The sequence below is a fragment of the Arvicanthis niloticus genome, chromosome X (assembly GCF_011762505.2).
Source record: "Arvicanthis niloticus isolate mArvNil1 chromosome X, mArvNil1.pat.X, whole genome shotgun sequence".
NCBI lineage: Eukaryota > Metazoa > Chordata > Mammalia > Rodentia > Muridae > Arvicanthis > Arvicanthis niloticus.
In genome coordinates, this window is record NC_047679.1 from 40,063,168 (window position 1) to 40,085,786 (window position 22,619).

The window sequence follows — 22,619 nt, forward strand, 5'->3', positions numbered from 1 at the left end:
ATTGTGTTTTGATTTGGGGGTATTATTTCATAAACATAGCAATCTCTGAGAAATAGATTGTCCTTTTGAGTGTGTAAAAATGTTTATTAAATGGTTTTATTTAATGGCTTCCTTGAAACAGATACTGTGTCCTGCACCCATCTCTGATTTTATTAGTTCCATGACCTTAGACATGAATCTAACCTCTATCAAACAGGCTTCTATAATGTGAAATGCTGGCAATTATTGCTTCTTATGTTGTGATATTAAATTAGATGATTTAGTGACATGCATATATATCTTACTGATAATATACATTTGAGGCATTTTATCTCTACCCTAGCTATAAGTTTTATAGATATAATGAGCAAGCAAAAGAACATTACAGAGTGGAGCATAGTCTGTAGAACAATAACCAAAAAGGTAGACAAATAACTAATTAATGTCTTATAATATCTACTCATATTAGTAATTGAGAGTTTATCAACTTAAATTTTTAACAGTATATATTTTACATAAAAGAAAACAAACAAAATATTTCATTACAATCAAATACAGTATTTGTATAGGGTATTCTATATCATTTCATTTTACATAAAAATCTCAAGGTCTACTTGATAAAATATAACTAAAAGCAACTTAAGGAAGACTATTTTGCTTCACAGTTCCTAAGGGCTATCTATAACAATGGGAAGGCAGGGCTTCAGAAACAAGCATTTAGAGTTTACATTTTATCTGAACACTAGCAGCAGAGAGAGCAAATTGGAAGTGGGGCAAGACTATAATCACCTAAAAGCCTTCCCTCCGTTCCATAACATCCCCAAAACATCACCACCAATCAAGAACTGAGTGTTCAAATATGTATTTAATATATGAGTGTATGGGAGAAATTTTCTAATCAATCCACAATAGTGAATAATATTTCAGTATAAATGCAAAAGTTGCATTTTAAATCTATTATCTATTGATAGGCACTTAGACTGACTATGTTTTTAGCCATGATGAATAATCCTACATTATCCATGGTGGTACCAAGATCTCTTCTGCATTTTGATTTCATGTTTTAAGATTATTTCATAAGTCTATACTAGTTTATATTATGAAATAGAGGTTCTCAATATGATTGGATGGAAACAGACCTTTCCCTTGTTTATTGGCAGCTTTCATGTCTTGATCCATTTCAATTCCCACAATTAATGGGTTTATAAATTATATTATCTTAAATTACTGAATGTTAAAGTATTGATTTTTTCATAAAGCAGAAGCACTGTAGAGAAACACATTTTATTTTATATCCTCAAAGAGCATTCTAACTATCTCATATCAAAAAAGGTAAAAATGGAGTTGCATTTTTTCATTTTAAACATACCAAGAATTGCAAACATGTTCCATATTGGAAAGTATCTTTGAGTGCTGTCCTTTATCTCTAATACTTCCAGAAGCAGTAAAATTAATCTTATCTTTCGAGGCAACAAGTCTCTGTTAACATTGATCTAGAAAAGATGTACATTGTCTGAGCAAGTCATTCCATGGAAATAACATTTCCCATTGTGTATTCATTATACATTACACATCCATAATCATTGTGTAACTAAACAATTTCTTTCAGTTTAAAGTATATTCAGTGAATGATTTCATTTAGGATTTAGGTTTTGAACCTTTAGTCTAAATATGTTGTAGCAGGTGCAATTTTAGAACATGTATTTTCTGTGTCAGTCTCACCATTATATTTCCCTGTTCATGATTTCATGTCTTCATTTTATATTATATTTGTTTAATTACTTCAATTTTGAAAATACCTTTTGTAAATTAGAAACAATTCTTCTAGCTATTAACCTATTTGACATTTGAGTCATTTACTTGGAAATCTGAAATGAAAAGTTAAAAGAAGAGGAAAAACCTGACCAAAATTCTCATACTTTTCTTTCATCTTGTACCCTTAGACTTGATGCTTTCTTCTAAGGATTCAGAACCTTAAGACCAAAACCTTTAATTGACTATGGGACTCTTGACATACAAACCATAAAGCATGCTTTATATCTTATGAGCAGATAAAAATAAGAAAATAACTTCCTACTGCCTTCAGCCGACTCCTTTTCTGGGACATCTGGAGTACCTTCTCCAATAGGGAAGACAAGTTTTACTAGTTTCCTTGAGGCACAGGACAGAATTTTGGGACCGATAATGAAAACTACAAGACTTCATAAAGCTTGATATCATTAGTTTCATTCTTACAAATACCAAACTCTAACACCCTGAAATACAAGATCTTTTTTGCTGAAGAAAATAAGGAAACAAACAGTATACCAATAAATCAACAAGTAAATAGAAACAACATGCTCTTTACGTTCTTTGTTCAAATACAAAAATACTATGACTTTAGCCTACTTTTATGAGGCAAAAATATTGTTATATTAACATAAATATTAGAAGTTATCATATGTTCTTTCATTTAATAAAGTCCTATCATTTTATTTTTAGATTTTATTATTATTATCCTTATTTTTAATGTGTGTGTATAATGTGTGTTTTTGAGTGTAGGTGTATACATGCTATATTACAGGTATGGAAGACTAAGGAGAAATTTCTTCTAACTCTTTTTCATGGCCAAATCACAGTCTGGGGAGCCTCATTTTCTTAGGTGTTTAAAAAGGACTGTATAAAGCAAGCGATGTGTTTAGAAATAATGACAAACATTAATAATTTAGTCTTCTCTTTTTATTTTCAAAGTTATATTTGTATCATATTTTACCATTTAAGCCCTCAAATTTTGTTAATTTCATTCAAATGTTGTTATTTAAAATTACTGAAACACACACAGAAATCATCATATAGTTATGTTCTCAGGAGGCTTCTCTGTAATCTGGGGATCTCCTAATGCTCTTTCCCGGACTTTTGTTGCTCTAATTATTGTTGTATCTCTTTTTTCTTGTTTTTGACACAGGTTGGTACTCTGTAGCCTTTAGCTCAGAATGACCTTTTTTGTTTTTCATCACAACCTCCCGATGTCAGCCATAGTCCTATTTAAAAAGAGAAAATAATTTCTGTTACTAAACAACTCATCTCTCTCATTGTTTTTGTTTTGTTTTGTTTTTGTCTTTTTGACTCTCAACCTAGAACTGACCTCAATACTTGCAAGCAATTAAAATGATATAAAAGCATAAAGGATGAGGGGGGAGAGGATGGGGATTCTAGAGAGAAAAAATGGGGAAATGGGATGACATCTGTATTGTTAATATATAAAATATCCAATATATATATATTTATATTAATATTCATAGTGGTAGCAAAATTACACTTTGGAGGTAACAATAAATGTAATTTTATGGTTGGGGGTCATTACAACAGGAGATACTGTACCAAGGACCAGCCTTGGCTTTGAGAGGGATTCTGGCAAAGCTTGTCTGGAAGCAGTGAAAACAAACAACTCATGAAATCAAATGGTGGGGGCCAAGCTGCTGGCCTATGTTCTGCTTGAGACAGCTTTCCAGCTTTCTTTCTCTCTGTTCTGTTTCCCTTCTTTGTCTCTGATTTGCTTTCTCTGGAGATCTCCTGACAGCTCTCTACAGTTTCCAAGTAATTCTCTCTTGTTATTCTAAAAAATTCTCTGGATACCCCTGGATATCTGTATATCATAAGCCTAGTCTTTTATTTTACATACCAATCCAGTCATTTTCTTCAGTTTTCCTTTTGCTTGTCCCATGAGTCAGCATCCCAGGACCCCAGTTCCTTAATTCTTAGGAGACAGCAACCACACACTTTCTTTTAAAATTGCAAAAGAATTCAGAGATCTGGAGAGATGGCTCAGAGGTTAAGAGCACTCACTGCTCTTCCAGAGGTCCTGAGTTCAATTCCCAGCAACCACATGCTGGCTCACAACCATCTGTAATAGGATCCAATGGCATCTTCTGGTGTGTCTGAAGGAAGTTCCAGTATACTCATCATATATATAATAAATAAATAAAATCGTAAAGAAAGAACTTAGAGATCTGCTTGCCTCTGCTAAGCATAGACAATAAACTAGCTGGCTGGGACCAACTCCTGAAATGACCATTTTTACCACTCCCAGGTCTAACTTTGTTCTATTCCAGGCTGACCTTGAACTCAGGAATCTGTCTGCATTTATAAGCATGAACAAAAGAAATTTAGTTGGGTGGGATCTCCTGTGATCACTACTTTCTAAAACTTTTATCTCCTTCTATAGTATTTTTATGACAAGTTGGCTCATAGTATTCCTTTACATATGTGAAGCCCCTTATACTATTTATATTGCATTCTTATATTTTTGCAAAGTTGAAAAATTATATATTTTTGAGCTCATGCTTTTAGAGTTCTTTTTGTATAGCTGTAAGGGCTGTCCTGAAGGTTCCAGCATACATCATTCTGCTAAAACATTAGCCACACCTTTGCCTTCAGGACACATGCTTTCTCTAATTATCACAGAGTCATTAACATTAACAGGGAAGAATTGCTTGAGAAGGCACATAAAATAAGTATGTTATTATACAAATAAGCTTTAGCCACAAGGTCATGCTTCATCTCATCAAGTAAACAGTATATAATTTCACATCTTTATCAGAAAAATGTGTTCAGGATGATACTTAGAGCACATTAATATCAATTTAAATGTGCACTGTTGTAATTGTTCTATTTTGCTATTATTAATCTCTATTTTAATCTATATTATTAATCTCTTTCTATTCATAATTTACAAATTAACACTCAAAGTTATGTATATATGTATACACACATTCACACATACGCAAACATACAAGTACACATATGAAAAATTGGAGTTCTGAAATAAAGACTTAAAAATAATAAAGTAAAGACTTAATCTCATTAAGAGTATGAAAGTGAAACAATGGTATCAGAAAAATACCTAATTTTATGGTTAGGATTTCATTCTTAAATACTATGTTTTTTCAAATATATTCTTTATCAAAATTTAAGCTCCTACAACCTTAGATTATTGTTAATACTTTAGATGGGACATATATTTTCTTCCATTAATGCAACATAGTGATTGGTTAGGTCAGGACCAAGTTTCTTTCTCTTTCTGAAATATTTTTTTTAAACTCTGTGTATTTAAATATGCTTAAATCCTTGTTCATCCAGGAACCCAAAGTCTACTTTGCCTTCGATTCTATAATACACTAGGATATTCCCTTTACATCTCTGATCAATGATCAAGAATTACCATGCTTGATTTGGGCATTTGAAAATGATGAAAAGACAAAGAGGAGACCATATTCATTTCTTTTATGATTCCCTGATTCTCATACTTTCTATCCCATCAGTCAGTAATGATCACATGTCACAGTTAGCTGTAAGCAAAGGGTGAGAAGGTGATTTATATCCTAGAATGTCAGAAAGTCTCCTAAACTTTTTATTAAAACCTGAGACACAGAGTAGAACAGATATTAGAAGAATAACAGTCTTTGCATTTTCCAGGTTTTCTGGATATCTTGACTAATACTTTTGACTTTAGAACATTTAATAGGATTTGAATACAATTTGAAAATAAAATGCACTCATTTATATACGGCTACATAAAATGATTAGTTTTTCTCTTATTAAACATAGAATACTAATCATACAAAGATGTTTCCATGAGAAAGTTTGCAGTGTGCTGACAACACACACCAAAACCAGTAATTGATTTAATAGAACGTGTTGAATTTGAGTTGTTTACATGTCACATAACTTTCAAGCTTTAATTTTAGTTCAACTCCCCTGTCTCAACAATGGAAGACATGTAGCCTTACCTAGGCTATATATTGTACCTCTCCTTGTCATTCTCAATGTGATTTCCGTATCTGTGACTGTCAAACATAATTTTGAATATATTCTTGATTTGTGATTCTTTCATATACTAGAAGGTAGTTATTCTCTTAGTGGCTTGAAAGCCATTAACTCTGAATTTGTAGGAAAGCTACATATATGCATACATTATTACTCAGAAGTTCTATTAGAATAGTTTCTAAAGGAATTCATTCACAGATTTTAAATTTACTTTCTTCATTCACAAATATTTCTCAGACTGTGGGAATATATGTATTCTTTCAATCAAAAAATACAGATTTTAAATTAAAAAACAGCCAGTTACCTTTAAGACCATAAGCCAGTTAGATAATTTTGCTACTGCCATCTCCTCGTCCTAGTCTTTCTCATCCTGATATATTGCTATGAACAAAAGATATAATGCATATTAAATGGTTGGCAAATTAATTGACACTAAGTGATCAAGAAATAACAACTGTTGTGATTGCTAGTATATATGTAGTAGCTGTTATTTTATTTTGCTTTCATATGTTTTATTCCTAAATCCTTAAGACTTAGCATTGAACTATATGTAAGCATAAGTATTTTTAAAACTAGCTGTTTACTGATAGTAGAGTACATGTTCTCTACAATGTTTTATGATAGATTAATTTCTCATGAATCATTTCTACAACCATTTTTATACTTCAAATAAAACGCTTTATTTTAATGTTCTGCATTAAACAGAAGGAAAGAGAGACAGGACAGAGGACAAGAGTATCTCCAGATACAAATTGTGTTTTTTATGAATTGTGCTTCTGTTATTTGCTAAAAGTGATACTTATTTATCCATCCACAATCCTTTAGGTCTAAAGTAATCTTTCACAGAGGGATAAAAGGTTATGTAATATACACAAAATTATAATGTATGCATTTGCATAGTGAGCTTATGAATTTAAAGAATGCTGCTCTGCTGAGCGTTGATACAGTAGATACTGCTGATAAAATTCCCCATGGCCTGAGGCCAGTATTTCTATTTTGGCAAGCTTCAAGAATGGCATGTGTAGCTTGATCATGCTAGCCCTTTTTGTCCTGGAAATACTTTTATTCCTGCCCATCGTGTAAAGCTTTTTTTAAACAACATCAACATGGTGGCAACCAAAGAACATGGCTTGAACCTAAAAATGGACACCCAGACAGGGTTATTTAATTAACAGGCTGGCAAGCCAAGGACAGGAAAGATTTTGCACAGAGCCTTACCAACCTAAGACATAAGTGCATTGCTTTTGATAATGCATATTCTACAGCAGGTAAGGAAGGCTTTCTTGTCAAAACTTGCTAAAGCAGGCTCAGTCTGGTTCATGAAATAAAAAAGGTGACCTGGCAGAGAGCTTTTGGGGCTTCTTGGCAGCATTCTGACATAGGCCAAGGACAAGGAAGTGGGCTTCAGGCAGGAATTTGACATTAGGCTTGAACAAAGAAGTAATTTCAGACAGGAATCTAAATTTTAGGTTAGAACAAGGAAGTAGGTTTCAGACGTGAAAATGATTTTGGGCTAGGACAGGGAAGTAGGCTCTGATATTTTGGTCATCTTGATAAGCCCTTAGAAACAGTGATCATGGGAATGTTCATGGAATTTTGTTTATTACCTTGCTTGTTCTTTGACTATTTGTGTTTATTGTCTTGCTTGTTCCTTGACTATTTGCATCTATTATATTGCTAGACCCTCAACCTAGAACTGACTTTAATACTTGCATGTAATTTAAATGGTACAAAACCAAAAAGGAGGAGAGGGTATATGATGGGGGTTTCTAGGGAGGGGAAATGGGGAAAGAGGAGAGTAGCTGAAATGTAAATAAATAAAATATCCAATAAAATAATTACAGCACATTTAAAGGAACTAAAATAAACAATTTCAAAGTGTAACTAATCTACAAGGAAAATATTTTTAACTGTGTTAAATGAAGTATAGTATTTCATTTTGAGTTTGAACTTGGGAATTCTGCCAGAACTGACCAGTTTTCCTAATGCTTTGTGGCTTATTGATTTGTGTTCTCTCTGTGTCTATGTAGGCACTTGAAGATTTGTCAGTTTGAATAACCAAAGACAGCTTTCTAAAGTATACTTAGAAGTTCATCATTTACAGACAATTCTTAAAAGTTTCTAGTTCTTTAAAATTTTCAATCAGTTCATGGTTGAGTTGCATACTCACAAAAAAGAACTGACTTAAATTAATACCTATTCTTTTCATTTGTGTAGGGTCATTTTTTTCTTCATTAATCCTTTGACCCCTGAAATCTGGGCATTAGGAAAATATAGTAACTTTAGGTCTAGGTAAAAGTTTTAAAGCTGTCATATTTCTATCTACACAACATGTTAATAATTATAACATAATTTATGTATTTCTTATATCAGGTTAAACATGTATCAGTGCTTAATGAACTTGACATGTTGTTCATTTACTACTTACTATTACACTCAGTCAAGGTTTCTATTATGCCCTACGATTTTAGTTAGGAAAGCAAATGTGAGTTCAAACTTACCAGGCTATTCATTTTGCATTTTGTAGCTACTGTGTTCCTGTGGATTGACTGTATTCCTATTAGCAAGTGGAAGCACAAAATTAACCTAATTGTTTGTATTTTACCTCATGCTAAGTACCCATTCAAATTTTCTTCATCTTCATTTAACTGATTAAGTTTCTTCTTCTTCTTCTTTTTGTTTTTTCAAGACAGGGTTTCTCTGTGTAGCCCTGGCTGTCCTGGAACTCACTCTGTAGACCAGGCTGGCCTTGAACTCAGAAATTTGCCTGCTTCTGCCTCCCAAGTGCTGGGATTAAAGGCATGTGCCACCACTGCCTGGCACTGATTAAGTTTCAAAACATGACTCTGTATTGTTTTACATTTATTTTGTGCATCATCAATTTCAGCATAAGTGGTTGGCTACTTAGGAATCTTGTCTCAGCAGTGAAGGACATGGTCAGTACCCATGATCAGTCATGTGAAACTGCAGACAACAGTAGTTGTTGCTGTGATAGCTTCATAGATTTGTACTGACAAAAGAAGGCCATTTTATGCATGAAAGGTACACAGTTTCACTCCCATAAACAGAGCCCAAGTAAAAGAATTACTATTGCAAGACAATTTCTATAAGGTTTGGAGCTTAAATGAAGCTCCTTGATGTATTGTCTCCTTTCCTCTTAAAATAATCTCAGCAATGTCAAGTCAGAATTAAAGAAGGCAGTTACCAAAAAAGTACCCAAAAGAGATAATGCTTATTTTCATCTGCTTCACTCTATCAGATAGTTGTCTATAACTCATACTTCTGGGTGAAAACTGTTTCAGATATTTTTTCATGTTTTTGAAATACATTAACCTACTTTTCATGCACTTGATTTAAGAAAAAAAATATGCAGATGTTCTGTGTATTTGGTTTTTTTTTTTTTGTTATTGTTTCACTTGGTTAACTGTACAAAGGAGAGAATCCCTGTCATTCTATATCAATTGTATAACACCAAGAATCTGCCAAGATGTTCCATGTTTAAAAGCCATTATTTTTTGTTATAAATTACCTTGCCTATATTTAGGTGGGGGCAAGTCACTTCCATGCAATACGCTCCAGCCTCTGTAGCCAAATCCTTTGTCACAGTACATCTTCACTTCATCTCTTTGTTTTTTCTTATGTGCAGTTGAGCAGAATAATGATTAAGGTTTATGAGTTCAGTTTGTGATAAACTTTTCTCAGTCATTTCATAGATACCTAGATTCTCTCTTTAGAGTTATGAGTACTTTGAACAACTTTTTTCCTTGACTTTATTGTCCTAGCAGATAGTCTAAAAACTGTTTTGCATCTTGCTTAATGTCAGTCTAGTTAAATTGGATAAAGCATATTTTTAATACAATACTTCATAGTTATTTAATATTTGGTATAAGAGATCTACTATTGGGATCTTTAGATATAACTTCAAGTATATTTTAAATTTACTTTCATACACTGTTACACATATGTACCTGATAATTATTTCAAACATTTTGGAAATATCTCATTATTTGTGGTATCTAGAGATGGTTATTCAAAGACATTGCAAAAGTGGGTATATATAATTCCAATAATTTACAAGTAAATACACACATATGTGTATATATGTTTGTATAAATTCCTCAAAGGCAAGACAATTTCTATAAGGTTTAGAACTTAAATGAAGTTCCTTGATGTATTATCCATATATATATATATATATATATATATATATATATATATATATATATGAAAATTACTCATGAATTCCATTTCACAGCATTTAACATTCAACAAAAAGATGATGCATTGCCTCACTCTTTCATGTACTAGAGACTACCTTTATCAAAATGTTAGTTTGGTGTATATTTCAACAGTCATTTGGGAATTTTTGTGTGTCATCATGAGGAAGTTAAAATACAAACTCACAATTTTATGTGTTTGTTCTTCAGGATAATATAAGTAGATATTTCTCCAATTTTAAATATTTCATTCCATTTATCATTTAATATATTGAAATAGTTGCAGAACCACTAATTGTATAATACCAAATTTATTTTTTTGTTCAGCATTTGGAAGGTCCCGGAGACAAGTCAGTTGGCAGTTCACTGGTGGAGACTGAAGTAAACTTGGATAATTACCAAACTGCTTTAGAAGAAGTACTCTCGTGGCTTCTTTCTGCAGAGGACACATTGCGAGCACAAGGAGAGATTTCAAATGATGTTGAGGAAGTGAAAGAACAGTTTCATGCTCATGAGGTAAAAGAAAACACTGACTTCTGAAGCTAAGGCATATGATTTACAAGGATAATTCTTCTTTCTGTCAGTTATTCTGAAAAAAATGTAAGACAAATGCAAATATGTTTGTCTGTGTGTTAATTTTGAGATGTTAGCAAATAACATTTTTAAAAATGATATTTGCAGTTCTGTTTTTGAGGACAAGTCTCTGAGGTATTGTTCGTGGCTTTGCAATGACTCCTAGAAGAATAAAAAGTACAACACTTTTCTTTGTGTCGGGGAACAACTGATCTCTAAGTCTGAAGTACATTCCAGAGCACCTAGACATCATCATGCATAACATCTCTAACACCATGAGTACATGTGTGGTGACACACTGAGGGATCTTCAGTGAGCCAGATTTCCTGAGATTATGCAGTTGTTCAGATTATTCCCCTTTCTTTCCCCTACTTGAGACAGACCTTTTATGTATCTCTAGAAGGCCCTGATACAAACTCTGTAACCCAGGCTGGCCCTGACTTAATCGGTGTCCTCCTTCATTTTCTTTTTGTGCTGTGATAATAAGCATGTGTTGCTATTTCCTGATTATATAGCATCTCCGCAGGTCTTCCTGTGAGCTGTTTATTAAATATTCTGCCCTAAAGTACTCCATGTAACTCAAAATTTGTTCTAAGATGAGAAGTTTCTCTAATTCATGTTTAAAATGATGCAGAATCCCATGATATAAAACTATGATATGCTTAATAAGAATATACATTTAAATTGGATGAAGGTTTAGAATTGCAACTAATCAAATTCAAACTCCCAATGATTTCTTCAATTGTTGACTACAGTCTTTAACTTGTTCTTGTCAGGGGTTCATGATGGATCTGACATCTCATCAAGGACTTGTTGGCAATGTTCTACAGTTAGGAAGTCGACTAGTTGGAAAAGGAAAATTATCAGAAGATGAAGAGACTGAAGTGCAAGAACAAATGAATCTCCTAAATTCAAGATGGGAATGTCTCAGGGTAGCTAGCATGGAAAAACAAAGCAAGTAAGTTTTATATGTATGTGTATATGCACGCACATGCTCCTCTGTGTGTGTGTGTGCACTCACATGCATATAAGTTCAACATAATAACTTATACATACTAGGCAAGTACTTTCCTATTGAGCAAAATCCTCTGCATTTTTGTGACAAGATCTGAGTAAATTTCCAAGTCTATCCGTGGACTTGTTATGAAGCCCAATTTGATCTTGAATTTGCAGTCTTCAGCCTCAAACTTGGAAGTAGCTAGGATTAAAAGTGGGAACTACTTCAAGTAAATCCTTGTTTGTTTATAATTAATTCCAATTTTAGTACAACATGCCTGAAATTTTAGCCAATTGGTAAATGAAATAAGAAGAAGAACTAAAAGGGGAAGAGAAGGGACATGACTGCTCATAGGTGGGGAGGAAAGTTTAGAGTGTATAAAAGGGAGAGCATGGCCAGAAGCTTAGACAGTTGGGAGAGTTTAAAGTTGTCATGGGGAAAATGAGTTCTGCCATGTGAGAAAAGGGTAGGGGAAGTAAGGGAAGGGAACCAGGTGCAGCAGTCAGCAGGCCCGTGGTACAAAGAGAGCAGGTAACCAAAATGTCTGAATTATATTGGGAAGAGCAGGTCAGCCCCATGGGCTGGAGAATTCAGGATAAGGGGAAGGGTATGCCATCCAGGATGGCCTTGTAAAAGGTAGTAACTGAGGGATGCATGGATAACCTGGTGACCAGTGTCGAATTTAATATGTTTAAATAGGCACCTCAGCCATTTGTTCCAGGTTTGAAACCTAAGAATTAGAAAGCCAGATCAGGAGGTGATGATGAACAATATACTTTGGCATCATCTTTGGAATGATGGAATCATCTTTGAAAAACATATTTCTTACATTGTTATTTATGTTTATGTATATTAGTGTTTGTATGAGTCTATGTGCACAGCATATTTATTTGATGTTTGTGGAAAGCAGAAGGGGGTGACAGAACCACTAGAACTTGTAGAGAACTAGAATAACATACACTTGTGAGCTGCTGTTGGGGCCCTGGTAACTGAACCCTAGATGTCCATGATAGAAGTAGCATTGCTCATAAACATTGAGCCATTAGGAATTGCGAGCCTTCAAGAAACAACTTAAAAAATAAGCATGTATTAGGTTCTGTTATTATTTTGATATAATTTGATACTTTTAATATAGATTCTCAAATTAAGGCATAACTTTTTCTGTGATGTTCTGGGAGATTTTTATGTCAGTTATATAACTATTTGCTGAAGTAGAGGTACTAGGTAGGGAGATTATTATCTGCAAATTTTAGATTCTGAAAAGTGTCAAAAGTTTGTCCCAGGTAATATTGTATGACTTTCTATAAAAGTTAGATTGTGAATATAGCAGTCATAGAAACATATGAAATCTCATGTGCATAAAATCCTTCATGAGTAATGGATGACCAGAAAATTCTCTTCTGAAGGAGAAGTGGTCAAAGAATTATTCATCTCTTTATCAATATACACTTGGAGAAAAATTTCTCAATTGTATGTGAAAATACATATTTGAACACACTGTGGCTATTAATCAGTTTAAAAATATGTATTGACTTAATGACAGAATTTCATTACATCAATACATATTTTTTGGTTTTGAGACATTTCTGAAAATGGCATATTTCTCACAAAGGTAACAAGCAGATTTCCTCATTCTGGTTGTGTTGCTTTGATTTATATTGTTAGGTGTGTGTATCCATGTAGAGCCTAGCGAGACAAGATAGATTTATTTTTAAATGAAAAGAAATGAAGTGCCAACTGTGGATTTGAATACATTAAGCTAAAGAAATTGTGAAAGTGCCTTAAGTTTACTTAGCTATTATTTATGAAGATTTAAAGCTTTATAATAGGATCAAGAAACTCATTAGATATGCTGGGAATGTTTCTGTGCCAGTACTAAATTATAGTGCAGCAACAGGGAGGGAGAGAACACATTTTTATGCTCACAGTTTTTGAAAGAATACCTAAAGCATAAATTACAAAATAATTTTTAAAACTATATTTGTATTCTATTTCAGAATATAGTAGTATGTACACATTTACATGATTTCCCTGTTATTATTATTGCAATTACTTTAACTAACCCTAGAAGTGAAAATTATAGGTTCTTATTTTATTTTTGAGTCAACTTTCCATAAATCTCTACAGGTAAATATTTTTATTCCACATATTTGTCATCATAAATCATAAGTCACAGAGCTGTCACATTTTAGTCAGATGTCCACAGTCTTTAGGGTAGGGATTCTATTTGCAACTTTACCATAGTAGCCTCAAAAATCGATTCCACCCCCACAAAAATACTCTCCTATTTAAAATGGCCACACATTTTTTCTTTTGTGTACTCTTTCTATATTGTTCTTTTTTTCAAGTAGAAAACCATGCGATATGTGCTATTCATAATTAATTAATTTAGTAATTATACTTTGAGACTGACTCTCATAAAAATGTAAATTCAACCTGATATTAAAGCTCCATGTACAGCTAACCATTGAACTGACCAAGGGGTTCCCAGTGGAGGAGTTTGAGAGAAGATTGAAGGAGCTGAAAGGGTTTGGGGCCCCCTGGGTAGAGCAACAATACCAACCAACCAGAGCTCCCAGGGTCTAAACCACCAGCCTTGGAGCACATATGGAGGGACCCATGGCTCCAGCTATATATGTAGGGGAGGATGGCCTTGTTGGGCATGTGTGGGAGAGGAGATCCTTGGTCCCATAATGGTTTGAGGTGGAGTTTGGAGGAATTCGAGGTTGGGAAGGTGGGAGTGGGTGGGTAGGTGGGGGCACATCCTCATAAAAGCAGGAGGAGGAAGGATGGGATAGGGAGTTCTTGGGTCTGAAAAAAATATGGCTTTTAAAAAAAGACCTGAGGAAAAAACAACACCAATAGTAGACTAGTAGACCAATAAACTAAGGTGGAAGGGTGTGATGGTTTAAATAGTGATGGTTTGAATAAGCTTGGCCCAGGGAGTGGCAATGTTAGGAGGTGTGGCCTTGTTGGAGTAGGTGTGGCCTTGTTGGAGTAGGTGTGGTTTTGTTGAAGGAAGTGTGTCACTTTGGGCATGGGCTTTAAGAGTGCCCTCCTAGCTGCCTGGAAACTAGTCTTCTTCTGGATGCCTTTAGAACAATATGTAGAACTCTTAGTTCCTCCAGTCCCATGCCTGCCTGGATGATGCCATGCCTTGATGATAATGGAATAAATCTCTAAACCTGTAAATCAGCCCCAATTAAATGTCGTCCCTTATAAGAAAAAAAAAACTCCATGTACTTTAATATACCATTTACAAATATGTTTATCTCCATATCTCCATTTCACTGGATTATTTAAAAACTAAAATGACAATATTACTACCTAGCTACAATTAGTAATAACAGTAGCAACAGCAATAATAACAAAAACAACAATGATAACACACCACTGTCTCATTTATAGAGAATATTTTGGGGCTTTTGTTTGTGGCTCAATATTGAGTATGATTATTAAAAAATGGGAAGGATGGTCTTTTTAGGAAGGATAGGTTTTTAATAGAACTTTTAATATAGTTTTAGAAATGAATAACTACTATGGAAGCACTTGTAGCATATGATACTTTTTAGATAGTTTCTTGCAATACATATTATATTTCTTTTAGCAAAAATAAATACATGAATGTTTGTAAAGAAGTGTATCTTTCCTGTCCCTTTTTATCTTTATTTGCATATGTTAACTAACATTCTTGGGATGTTTCATTTTCCCTGATTGTAGTAAAAGTAATGAGAAACATTTAATTATCACAGGAGGCAAGAAACTGCAGTTCTCATGAACCTTGTTGTATTCTACAATATCTGATATCCAATAAAGATCATGATGGGAATATCTAATAAGACTATGTATGAAGATGGTACAAAGTGCTGTGCTAAAGAATCATTATTAAACAGTAGATTATTTGTGTGTTTGTGATCTAAGGAAGAATTTAATAGTCAATCCCTTTAGCTTGAGATTTAAATAAGAAGGGATGAGGAGTTAGAAAATGTGACCAGTGGAAACAGCTAATACAAAAGTCCTAAAATAGGGACAATATGACACATTGGATGGACCAAAAGGCCCATAGGACTGGGGAGTTTGGAGATGATTCTCAATCAATTCACCACATAGACTAAATTCATTTTTTATGCTATCAAAAGGCTTTATGTAAGGGAAAGTCTGGAAAAAACTGTGTGTTAGCTAGGCTACTATATCTATATAAGCCAGTAAAGGTGTCTTAGTATCTTAGATGATGAAGGAATTACTATATTAGGATACTCTCCTATTTTGCTTATGCACTTGAATTATATATAATTGTTTACTTCCATTTTATGTTCTTTATTAGTAACGTTGTTTTTTCTTTGGACTTATCATGAGATACCTTTCAAATTCAAATATTACCCTTCTATAGTTTGTTTCTAGGAGAGTATTTCATCAATAATTACTGCCAGCCTCAGGAGAAAACAGTTAAAAATGGAGATAACAATTTGCTTTCATGTTTACTTACTTAAAATTGAATCTACTTAATCTAAAGGATAAGTTTTTTCTTTGATGCTTATTTATTTGATTTGGAGAAATATATTTCCCTTCCATGTTACTTAGGTTCCTGATTCATTCAACAGTCATAAAGCCTTTACATACATCTCTTTAAAAGACATTGGTCGTCATTTGGTATTTAAAAGTACTTTTTAAAGCAAAACTACTACAAAGCATAATGAACAATGATAGTCATGAATAAGAGAACTTGCATGAGGCTAATTATTTCTTAACTGTACAATATTATGTTAATATATATTTTTATTGTTTACTAAATAGTTTTCTAATTTCTTCACTAATTTTTAAAAATATATTGGAATGGCTCTTTATGAATGCTGGGGAACATGATCAGGGTAATCAACATTATATTTGAAATTTTGTTTATTCAATTAAGACATTGAAAAATATGCTTAACAAGAAATAGCAGTCAATGAATACAAATAATTCTCTCCACATTGTTTCTTCTTTTATTATTATTTGATACTTTTTTCATGATTCTTTGCCTCCCCAAATCTCAAATTCTGTGGCCATAAATTGACTCTGCAGAAGCTGACACAGACATTTGTTAAGACATGTATGGTCATAACTATTTGATTATCACTAGGGTGATATTTTTCCAGTATAAATCTCTAACACCACTTTTGGGGATCCAAATGAGAAAACAAAAGTGCCTCTGCTTTCAAAATTAAATAACATACTGCATGCTGACATTCTTGAGCTAAAAATCTTATGTAAAGTAAGCTAAATGTTCTTTGTTTTGTTCAGATTTTCTGACACATAATTCTCTAAGGATGGTAGGAGATGAGAGAAAAGGAGAAGAAAAGGATGAAGCTTCCAACAGTGGAAGCACAAGGGGACAACAGGCATGGGGACAACAGAAGATTTCTCTCTTACATGAATAAACTAATTAATTTGATTGTAAAAAATGCAACCTGTAGAGAGCAGAAGAGATTTACTGATGTTCCTATGAGGCTAAAAAAGATAAGCACAGCAAGATCCATCAACTTCTCAGATAATTGTGGTTATGGCGTGCAGAGGGAAACTAAAACCTTTGTGATAGTTAAGGGAAAATAAAAGCAAATCAGTAAGGAGGATGTTATGTTATGGTTCACATAATCAGCAGTAGGATAGATGTGAATAGTGTCTGAGATTAAACACAAGATATAACATGAAAAATCATTATGAATTACCATCATCACTTGACTGGAGAGAAAAATGTCTTCACAAATATGAGCACTTTTTTTTCCCCAAAATATTGCCTGTTTCAATCATGAATCAGATAAAATATGAAGTAGAAGATAGAGAAAATGTGATTGTGAACAAATAAGTGGAGCATTTTCTCACAAATTAACTAAGTAACTAACATTGCATATTTAATGAAATCATACAGACAGTTGTAATTTTTGAATTTCCAAGCAGTGCACATCATAAAATGCATGTCAAACTCCTGGTTTTAATTTTATATTATAGTTTGATATAATATTGTTTAAATTATTTCACCCCATGATGCTGATATGGTGGGTGTACAGATCTAGGTAGTCCTAGCAACAGAAGCATGTGAATCACCTGAAACCTTGCTAGATATCCAAATGCTGTCTCCTTTCTGGTTCCCCTTCACGGAGTTCCTCCAACCCATTATCCTCTGAGAGTGGACCCTTTAGCTATCCCTTGACAGTTGTGTATCCGTCTCTGTAGGATTAAGCTCATCCTCTCCCTCTGAGGCACAACAATGCAGCCCTCTGCTACACATGTGCTGGGACATAGATTGGTCTAGCCCATGTGTGGTCTTTGGTTGGTGGTCAGTCTCTAAGGACTTCCAGAGATCCAGATTAGTTGACACTGTTAGTCTTCCTGTATGGCTCCTATCTCCTTCAGGGCCTTTAATCTTTCTCCCAAATCTTTGATAAGGGTCCGTGACCTCTGTCCAATATTTGGCTATGGGTATCGGAATCTGTTTCAGTCAGCTGCTGTGTAGAGCTTCTCAGTTTGTGTTCTCATCCAACATTTCAGAGAGTTTTGAAGATTGAATAGAGTTCACCATGTTTGCTGGGAAGTGCCTTTACAAACTGATCTACATTGCAAGCTCCATTGCTCTTTTATGTTTGGATGTTAACATTTAACTGGCTATGTGAAAAGTTTTAGAAATGGTGATATTTCTAGATATTTGATAAAGTTATATACATATACACACATAGAAACACATGTATGCATATACATATACATAATATATACAGATATATAGATATACATGTATACATATAAACATAAATATATGCATACATATATAAACTTATACAACATCTACATACACTTACCCATTTATAAATGTATACATAGATATATTTAACATATCCACACATGTGTATACACATGTACCTACATATATACACATATACACACATGGATACTTGTATATAAATGCACATACATACTTATATATACATAGACCCATATGTATATATGAATAATATATATAAACACATATATTAGTATATATGTATTCATATATACATGTACACATGTGTATATATGTGTATATGTGTATATATGTGCATGTATATACATATGTGTGTATATGATAAATGTATATATGTATGCATTTATAAATGGGTAAGTATATATGTGAAAATTATTTATATATATATTTGTGTGTGTTTGTGTGAGTGTGTGTGTCTGAGGGAACAAAATAGCTATAGTAGAGCCAGAAGAAAAATAATTTTAGATGTTTTACTCTTGTACTTTTGATATCTAATATTCCAAGAAATTGGGTAGTCCATCAGTTTTATGTGTTTTTTTTTAATGAAGATATGTGTTCATTAAAAATAAACTTCTTTAGTAGAGTAACAATAGCTTTTTTAAAAAAAATTATTATTATGTTTTTAGTTTACACAAAGTTCTAATGGATCTCCAGAATCAGAAATTAAAAGAGCTAGACGACTGGTTAACAAAAACTGAAGAGAGAACAAAGAAAATGGAGGAAGAGCCCTTTGGACCTGATCTTGAAGACCTAAAATGTCAAGTACAAAAACATAAGGTTTGTAGACATAATGTTTGCTTTCTAGAATATTAAACTCTTTGTGCATGTATATGTATTGCATATAGATGTTAACATATAGATGCATTGCATATAGATGTTAACACAGATGGTAACTTATAGAACAGGAAGCTTCTATTCAATAATTTAAAATTTAAAAACTTGGCTTGTTTCAGTAATTATTGCTCTGATTTAACTTTGTGCTCTTCTAGTACTTGAGTGTTGCCAATGATCAGCAACTAATATTTTTAATATGTATATCTCCAATTATTTTTATTGAATACCATATTTTTGTGATTTCTATTTTTAAAGGCCTAAGCCTGGTACACTGAAGATATATTTTTAGTAAGGTTGGCCATGGCATTCAAGAACTTGATACTCTGACAATTACCCGAAATGTTTTACACTATTCTTTGGAAAATATAAAGTAAAAGGAATGGAAGATATTTGACTAGAATTGTCATAAAATCTGAATAGATTGTTCATTACCGGAAAATATGCCATTTCCAATGAGTATGAAATTGATTTATGGAAATAATTTGAAGCAAAAAAAGCAAAATGATTACATGCAAGTTGATTATGCAACATGTTGTATCTAAGACATACTCCTGTGCAATGCATAATAAGATTAGAAAAAATAGACACAGAGGCACTGGGTGAAGACAATTCTTAGGTTTAGCTGCTTACATACATCTTTGAACAAATTTGTGCTTATAGAATTAAAAACCTGGAAAAACACACTGAAGATAAATTACACAGTGAAGTAATTTGTGTTAGACTTCCACACTTTATATTTTTAGGTAAATGAGTTCAAATTAATAACTAATTGAAGTAATCATTGATTATTTTATACCTTCATTTTCCTAAGAAAAATTATGTACATGGAGAAATCTGTGGCTTCAGCTACATGTGAGGATGGCCTTGTTGGGAATCTGTGGAAGGAGAAGCCCTTGGTCCTGTAGAGGCTCAATGCCCCAGTGTAGGGGAATGTTAGGGCAGGGAGATGGGAGTGGGTGGGTGGATTGAGGAAGACCCTCATAGAAGCAGGGCTATGGGATAGGGGGTTTCCAGAGGGGAAACTGGAAGAGGGTATAACATGTGAAATGTAAATAAATAGAGTATCTAATAAGAGAGAGAGAGAGAGAGAGAGAGAGAGAGAGAGAGAGAGAGAGAGAGAGAGATTATAAATCAAGGAAAATGAGAAATTTGTTTTTGAAAACAAATGCATCATTAACATCTATCTTTTTGCATTGTCATATTTCCTTCTACAATAATGTTTAGAGTATTTAGCTATCACTCACCATCCTGAAATCCTTGAAGTATCTCTATTTGTTGTGGTTGTTGTTTTTCTAAAAATAGTTTTCTTTTCATGGTATATATACTCTCACATTATTCATCCATATTACACCCCCACTTTAATCCTTCCAGTTCATCCTCAGCATGTCTCCAATTCAGATTCACCTTCTTTCTGGTTCTCATTAGAAAACAAACTGGTATATTTTCTTTTATGTTTTTCTTTTTTCAGAACTTATGATCAACCTCCTAGAATTACATATACTAGACAGGTACTTCACCACAGAGAAACATCCCAAACCCCAAATTTCTGTTTTTTTTTTTTTTAAAGATGATTACAGATAGAAAAATTTATGGAAAGATAATAGTTTTGTTAAGAATGACTGATGAAAATTCTGATCTGATCATAAGGCACATGTTTCTTAACTGACATGCAAGATAAAAATATTTGAAAATCTTATAAGTGCACTGTGAATATTATAGAAACACTTGTGTACATTTTGTGAGAGCATCTCTTCATTCCAGTAGTACTTCAGTACAAGGCATATTAGATGTTCCATCAGCACGAAATAGTGAACCTGTCAATTAGCAATTTAAAATATACTGGTTGTTACTATCAAATTCACCCAAATGGTTAACTCTGAATAGTTGTGAATATTTCAGTTGGGTGTAAATTTTTAAAAAGAAAAGCATAGCAAAAAACCTTCCTATTCAGTCCCCCTAGCTGTTCACTTGAAGAGAGCATTTAGAGGATTGCTTTGCATCTCAGGTACTGATTCTTTCTGAGGACTGAATATCAATTTGAAATTCTTAAAAATTGTCAAAAAATGTTCTGCTGAAAATCTTTGTCATTAGTGGTGAAATGTTTTAGTGATGTTCATAAGGAATTTTATGTTAAATTAGTAGGGACATGATTGAGGAGGAAGAACATTCTGTGAGTTGGAAAGAAATTTCCATTAAAAGGAAACAATGTCACTATAGAATTTTGTTCTGTGGTAGTCACAATGACACAGAGTTTTGGTTACTTTTCTGCATTTCCAAGTCTTTTCAAATTTAGATTTTCAACAATGTCTCAATAACCTTGCTAAATGCTAATTAATACAAACCAAATAACCTATTAGAAGGTCAGTCACCTATCCTTTTCTTGAAGTTAATTTCAAGCATTTTAGATTTTAGGTGCCAAGATTGTGAAATATCCTCATCTGATGACCTTTAAAATGATCTAGATGTTCATGTAACAGAGAAGGTTTGGTGTAATCCCACCAAAGGAACTGACCTTTCATTTCATTCCACTGTATCCCAGTAGCTCTGAACAAACACTCATTAAAGCCTCTGGGTGTGGTGAAAAACACTGACACCAACTCTCTCTGAAATCCTTCTCAAGCATCTCAACATCCCATATGTCAGATAGACACAAAACAAGGAACCAATACTTGAGGCAGAATGAAGCAAATGGCATGAGGGTTGAATTTGATGATCTGTTGGAAAAAAGGAAATGAAGTTTGAAAAGACAAAGTGTGACTTGTCTAGTGCATGCTGAAGTACTACATAGCTAAGGCTAGAGTATTGTTGTTTCAGTGTAGAAGGTCTTATACATGAGACCTAGGCACTTGCTGTTGTTCTATGGGTCATAAGGAACCACCATGGCCCTGAAACAAAAGCAAAATGAATACCAAGTAAGAAAAATCTAATTTTGTGGACATTATGACTACTAAAAGAAATAATATCACAGGAAAGTAGGAGGCAAAAGCAGCATCTTAGAAATCTATTTCAGCAAATATGTGCAATAGGAAAAATTATAAATGGGTATAAAAAACGTTTTGAAGCTCAACAACTGAGCCTGTGGGCTTAGAATTAGAGAATGTGCAGAGAGCTTTAAATAACAGGTTCTGAGACCAGGCAACCAGAATACCAGAGTTGGAAATAAGAAAGTAGGCAATAAAAAAAGAGATGCAGTATTTGGGATGAGTGAGACAGATAAGCTTTGAGAATGCCTTAAAATCAAATATGCTTTTAGTGCTTCACAAGCCATCTCCCAACCTAAGTATGATTAAAATTACACACACTTACTGCTGTGAAGTCCCACTTGAATTTCTATCCTTTGCCCCTGTAAGTACTTAATGAAATTTTGATGCCTATATAAGTAAAGATAAACAATACACTCAGGACAAAAATATTATACTATAACCAGAGAACCAAAGCTTAT

The 22,619-nt window shown here is 33.3% G+C and overlaps 1 protein-coding gene across 1 annotated transcript in view; it reads left to right on the top strand.

The window, feature by feature from the left end:
* The window catches only part of Dmd (dystrophin), a 1,571,027-nt gene that overhangs the window by 203,865 nt on the left and 1,344,543 nt on the right, over window positions 1-22,619 (top strand). The window contains exons 5-7 of the mRNA XM_076918257.1: window positions 10,329-10,517; window positions 11,351-11,532; window positions 18,970-19,120. Coding sequence (XP_076774372.1) covers window positions 10,329-10,517; window positions 11,351-11,532; window positions 18,970-19,120 — 522 coding nt within the window. The remainder of the gene's footprint in view (window positions 1-10,328; window positions 10,518-11,350; window positions 11,533-18,969; window positions 19,121-22,619) is intronic.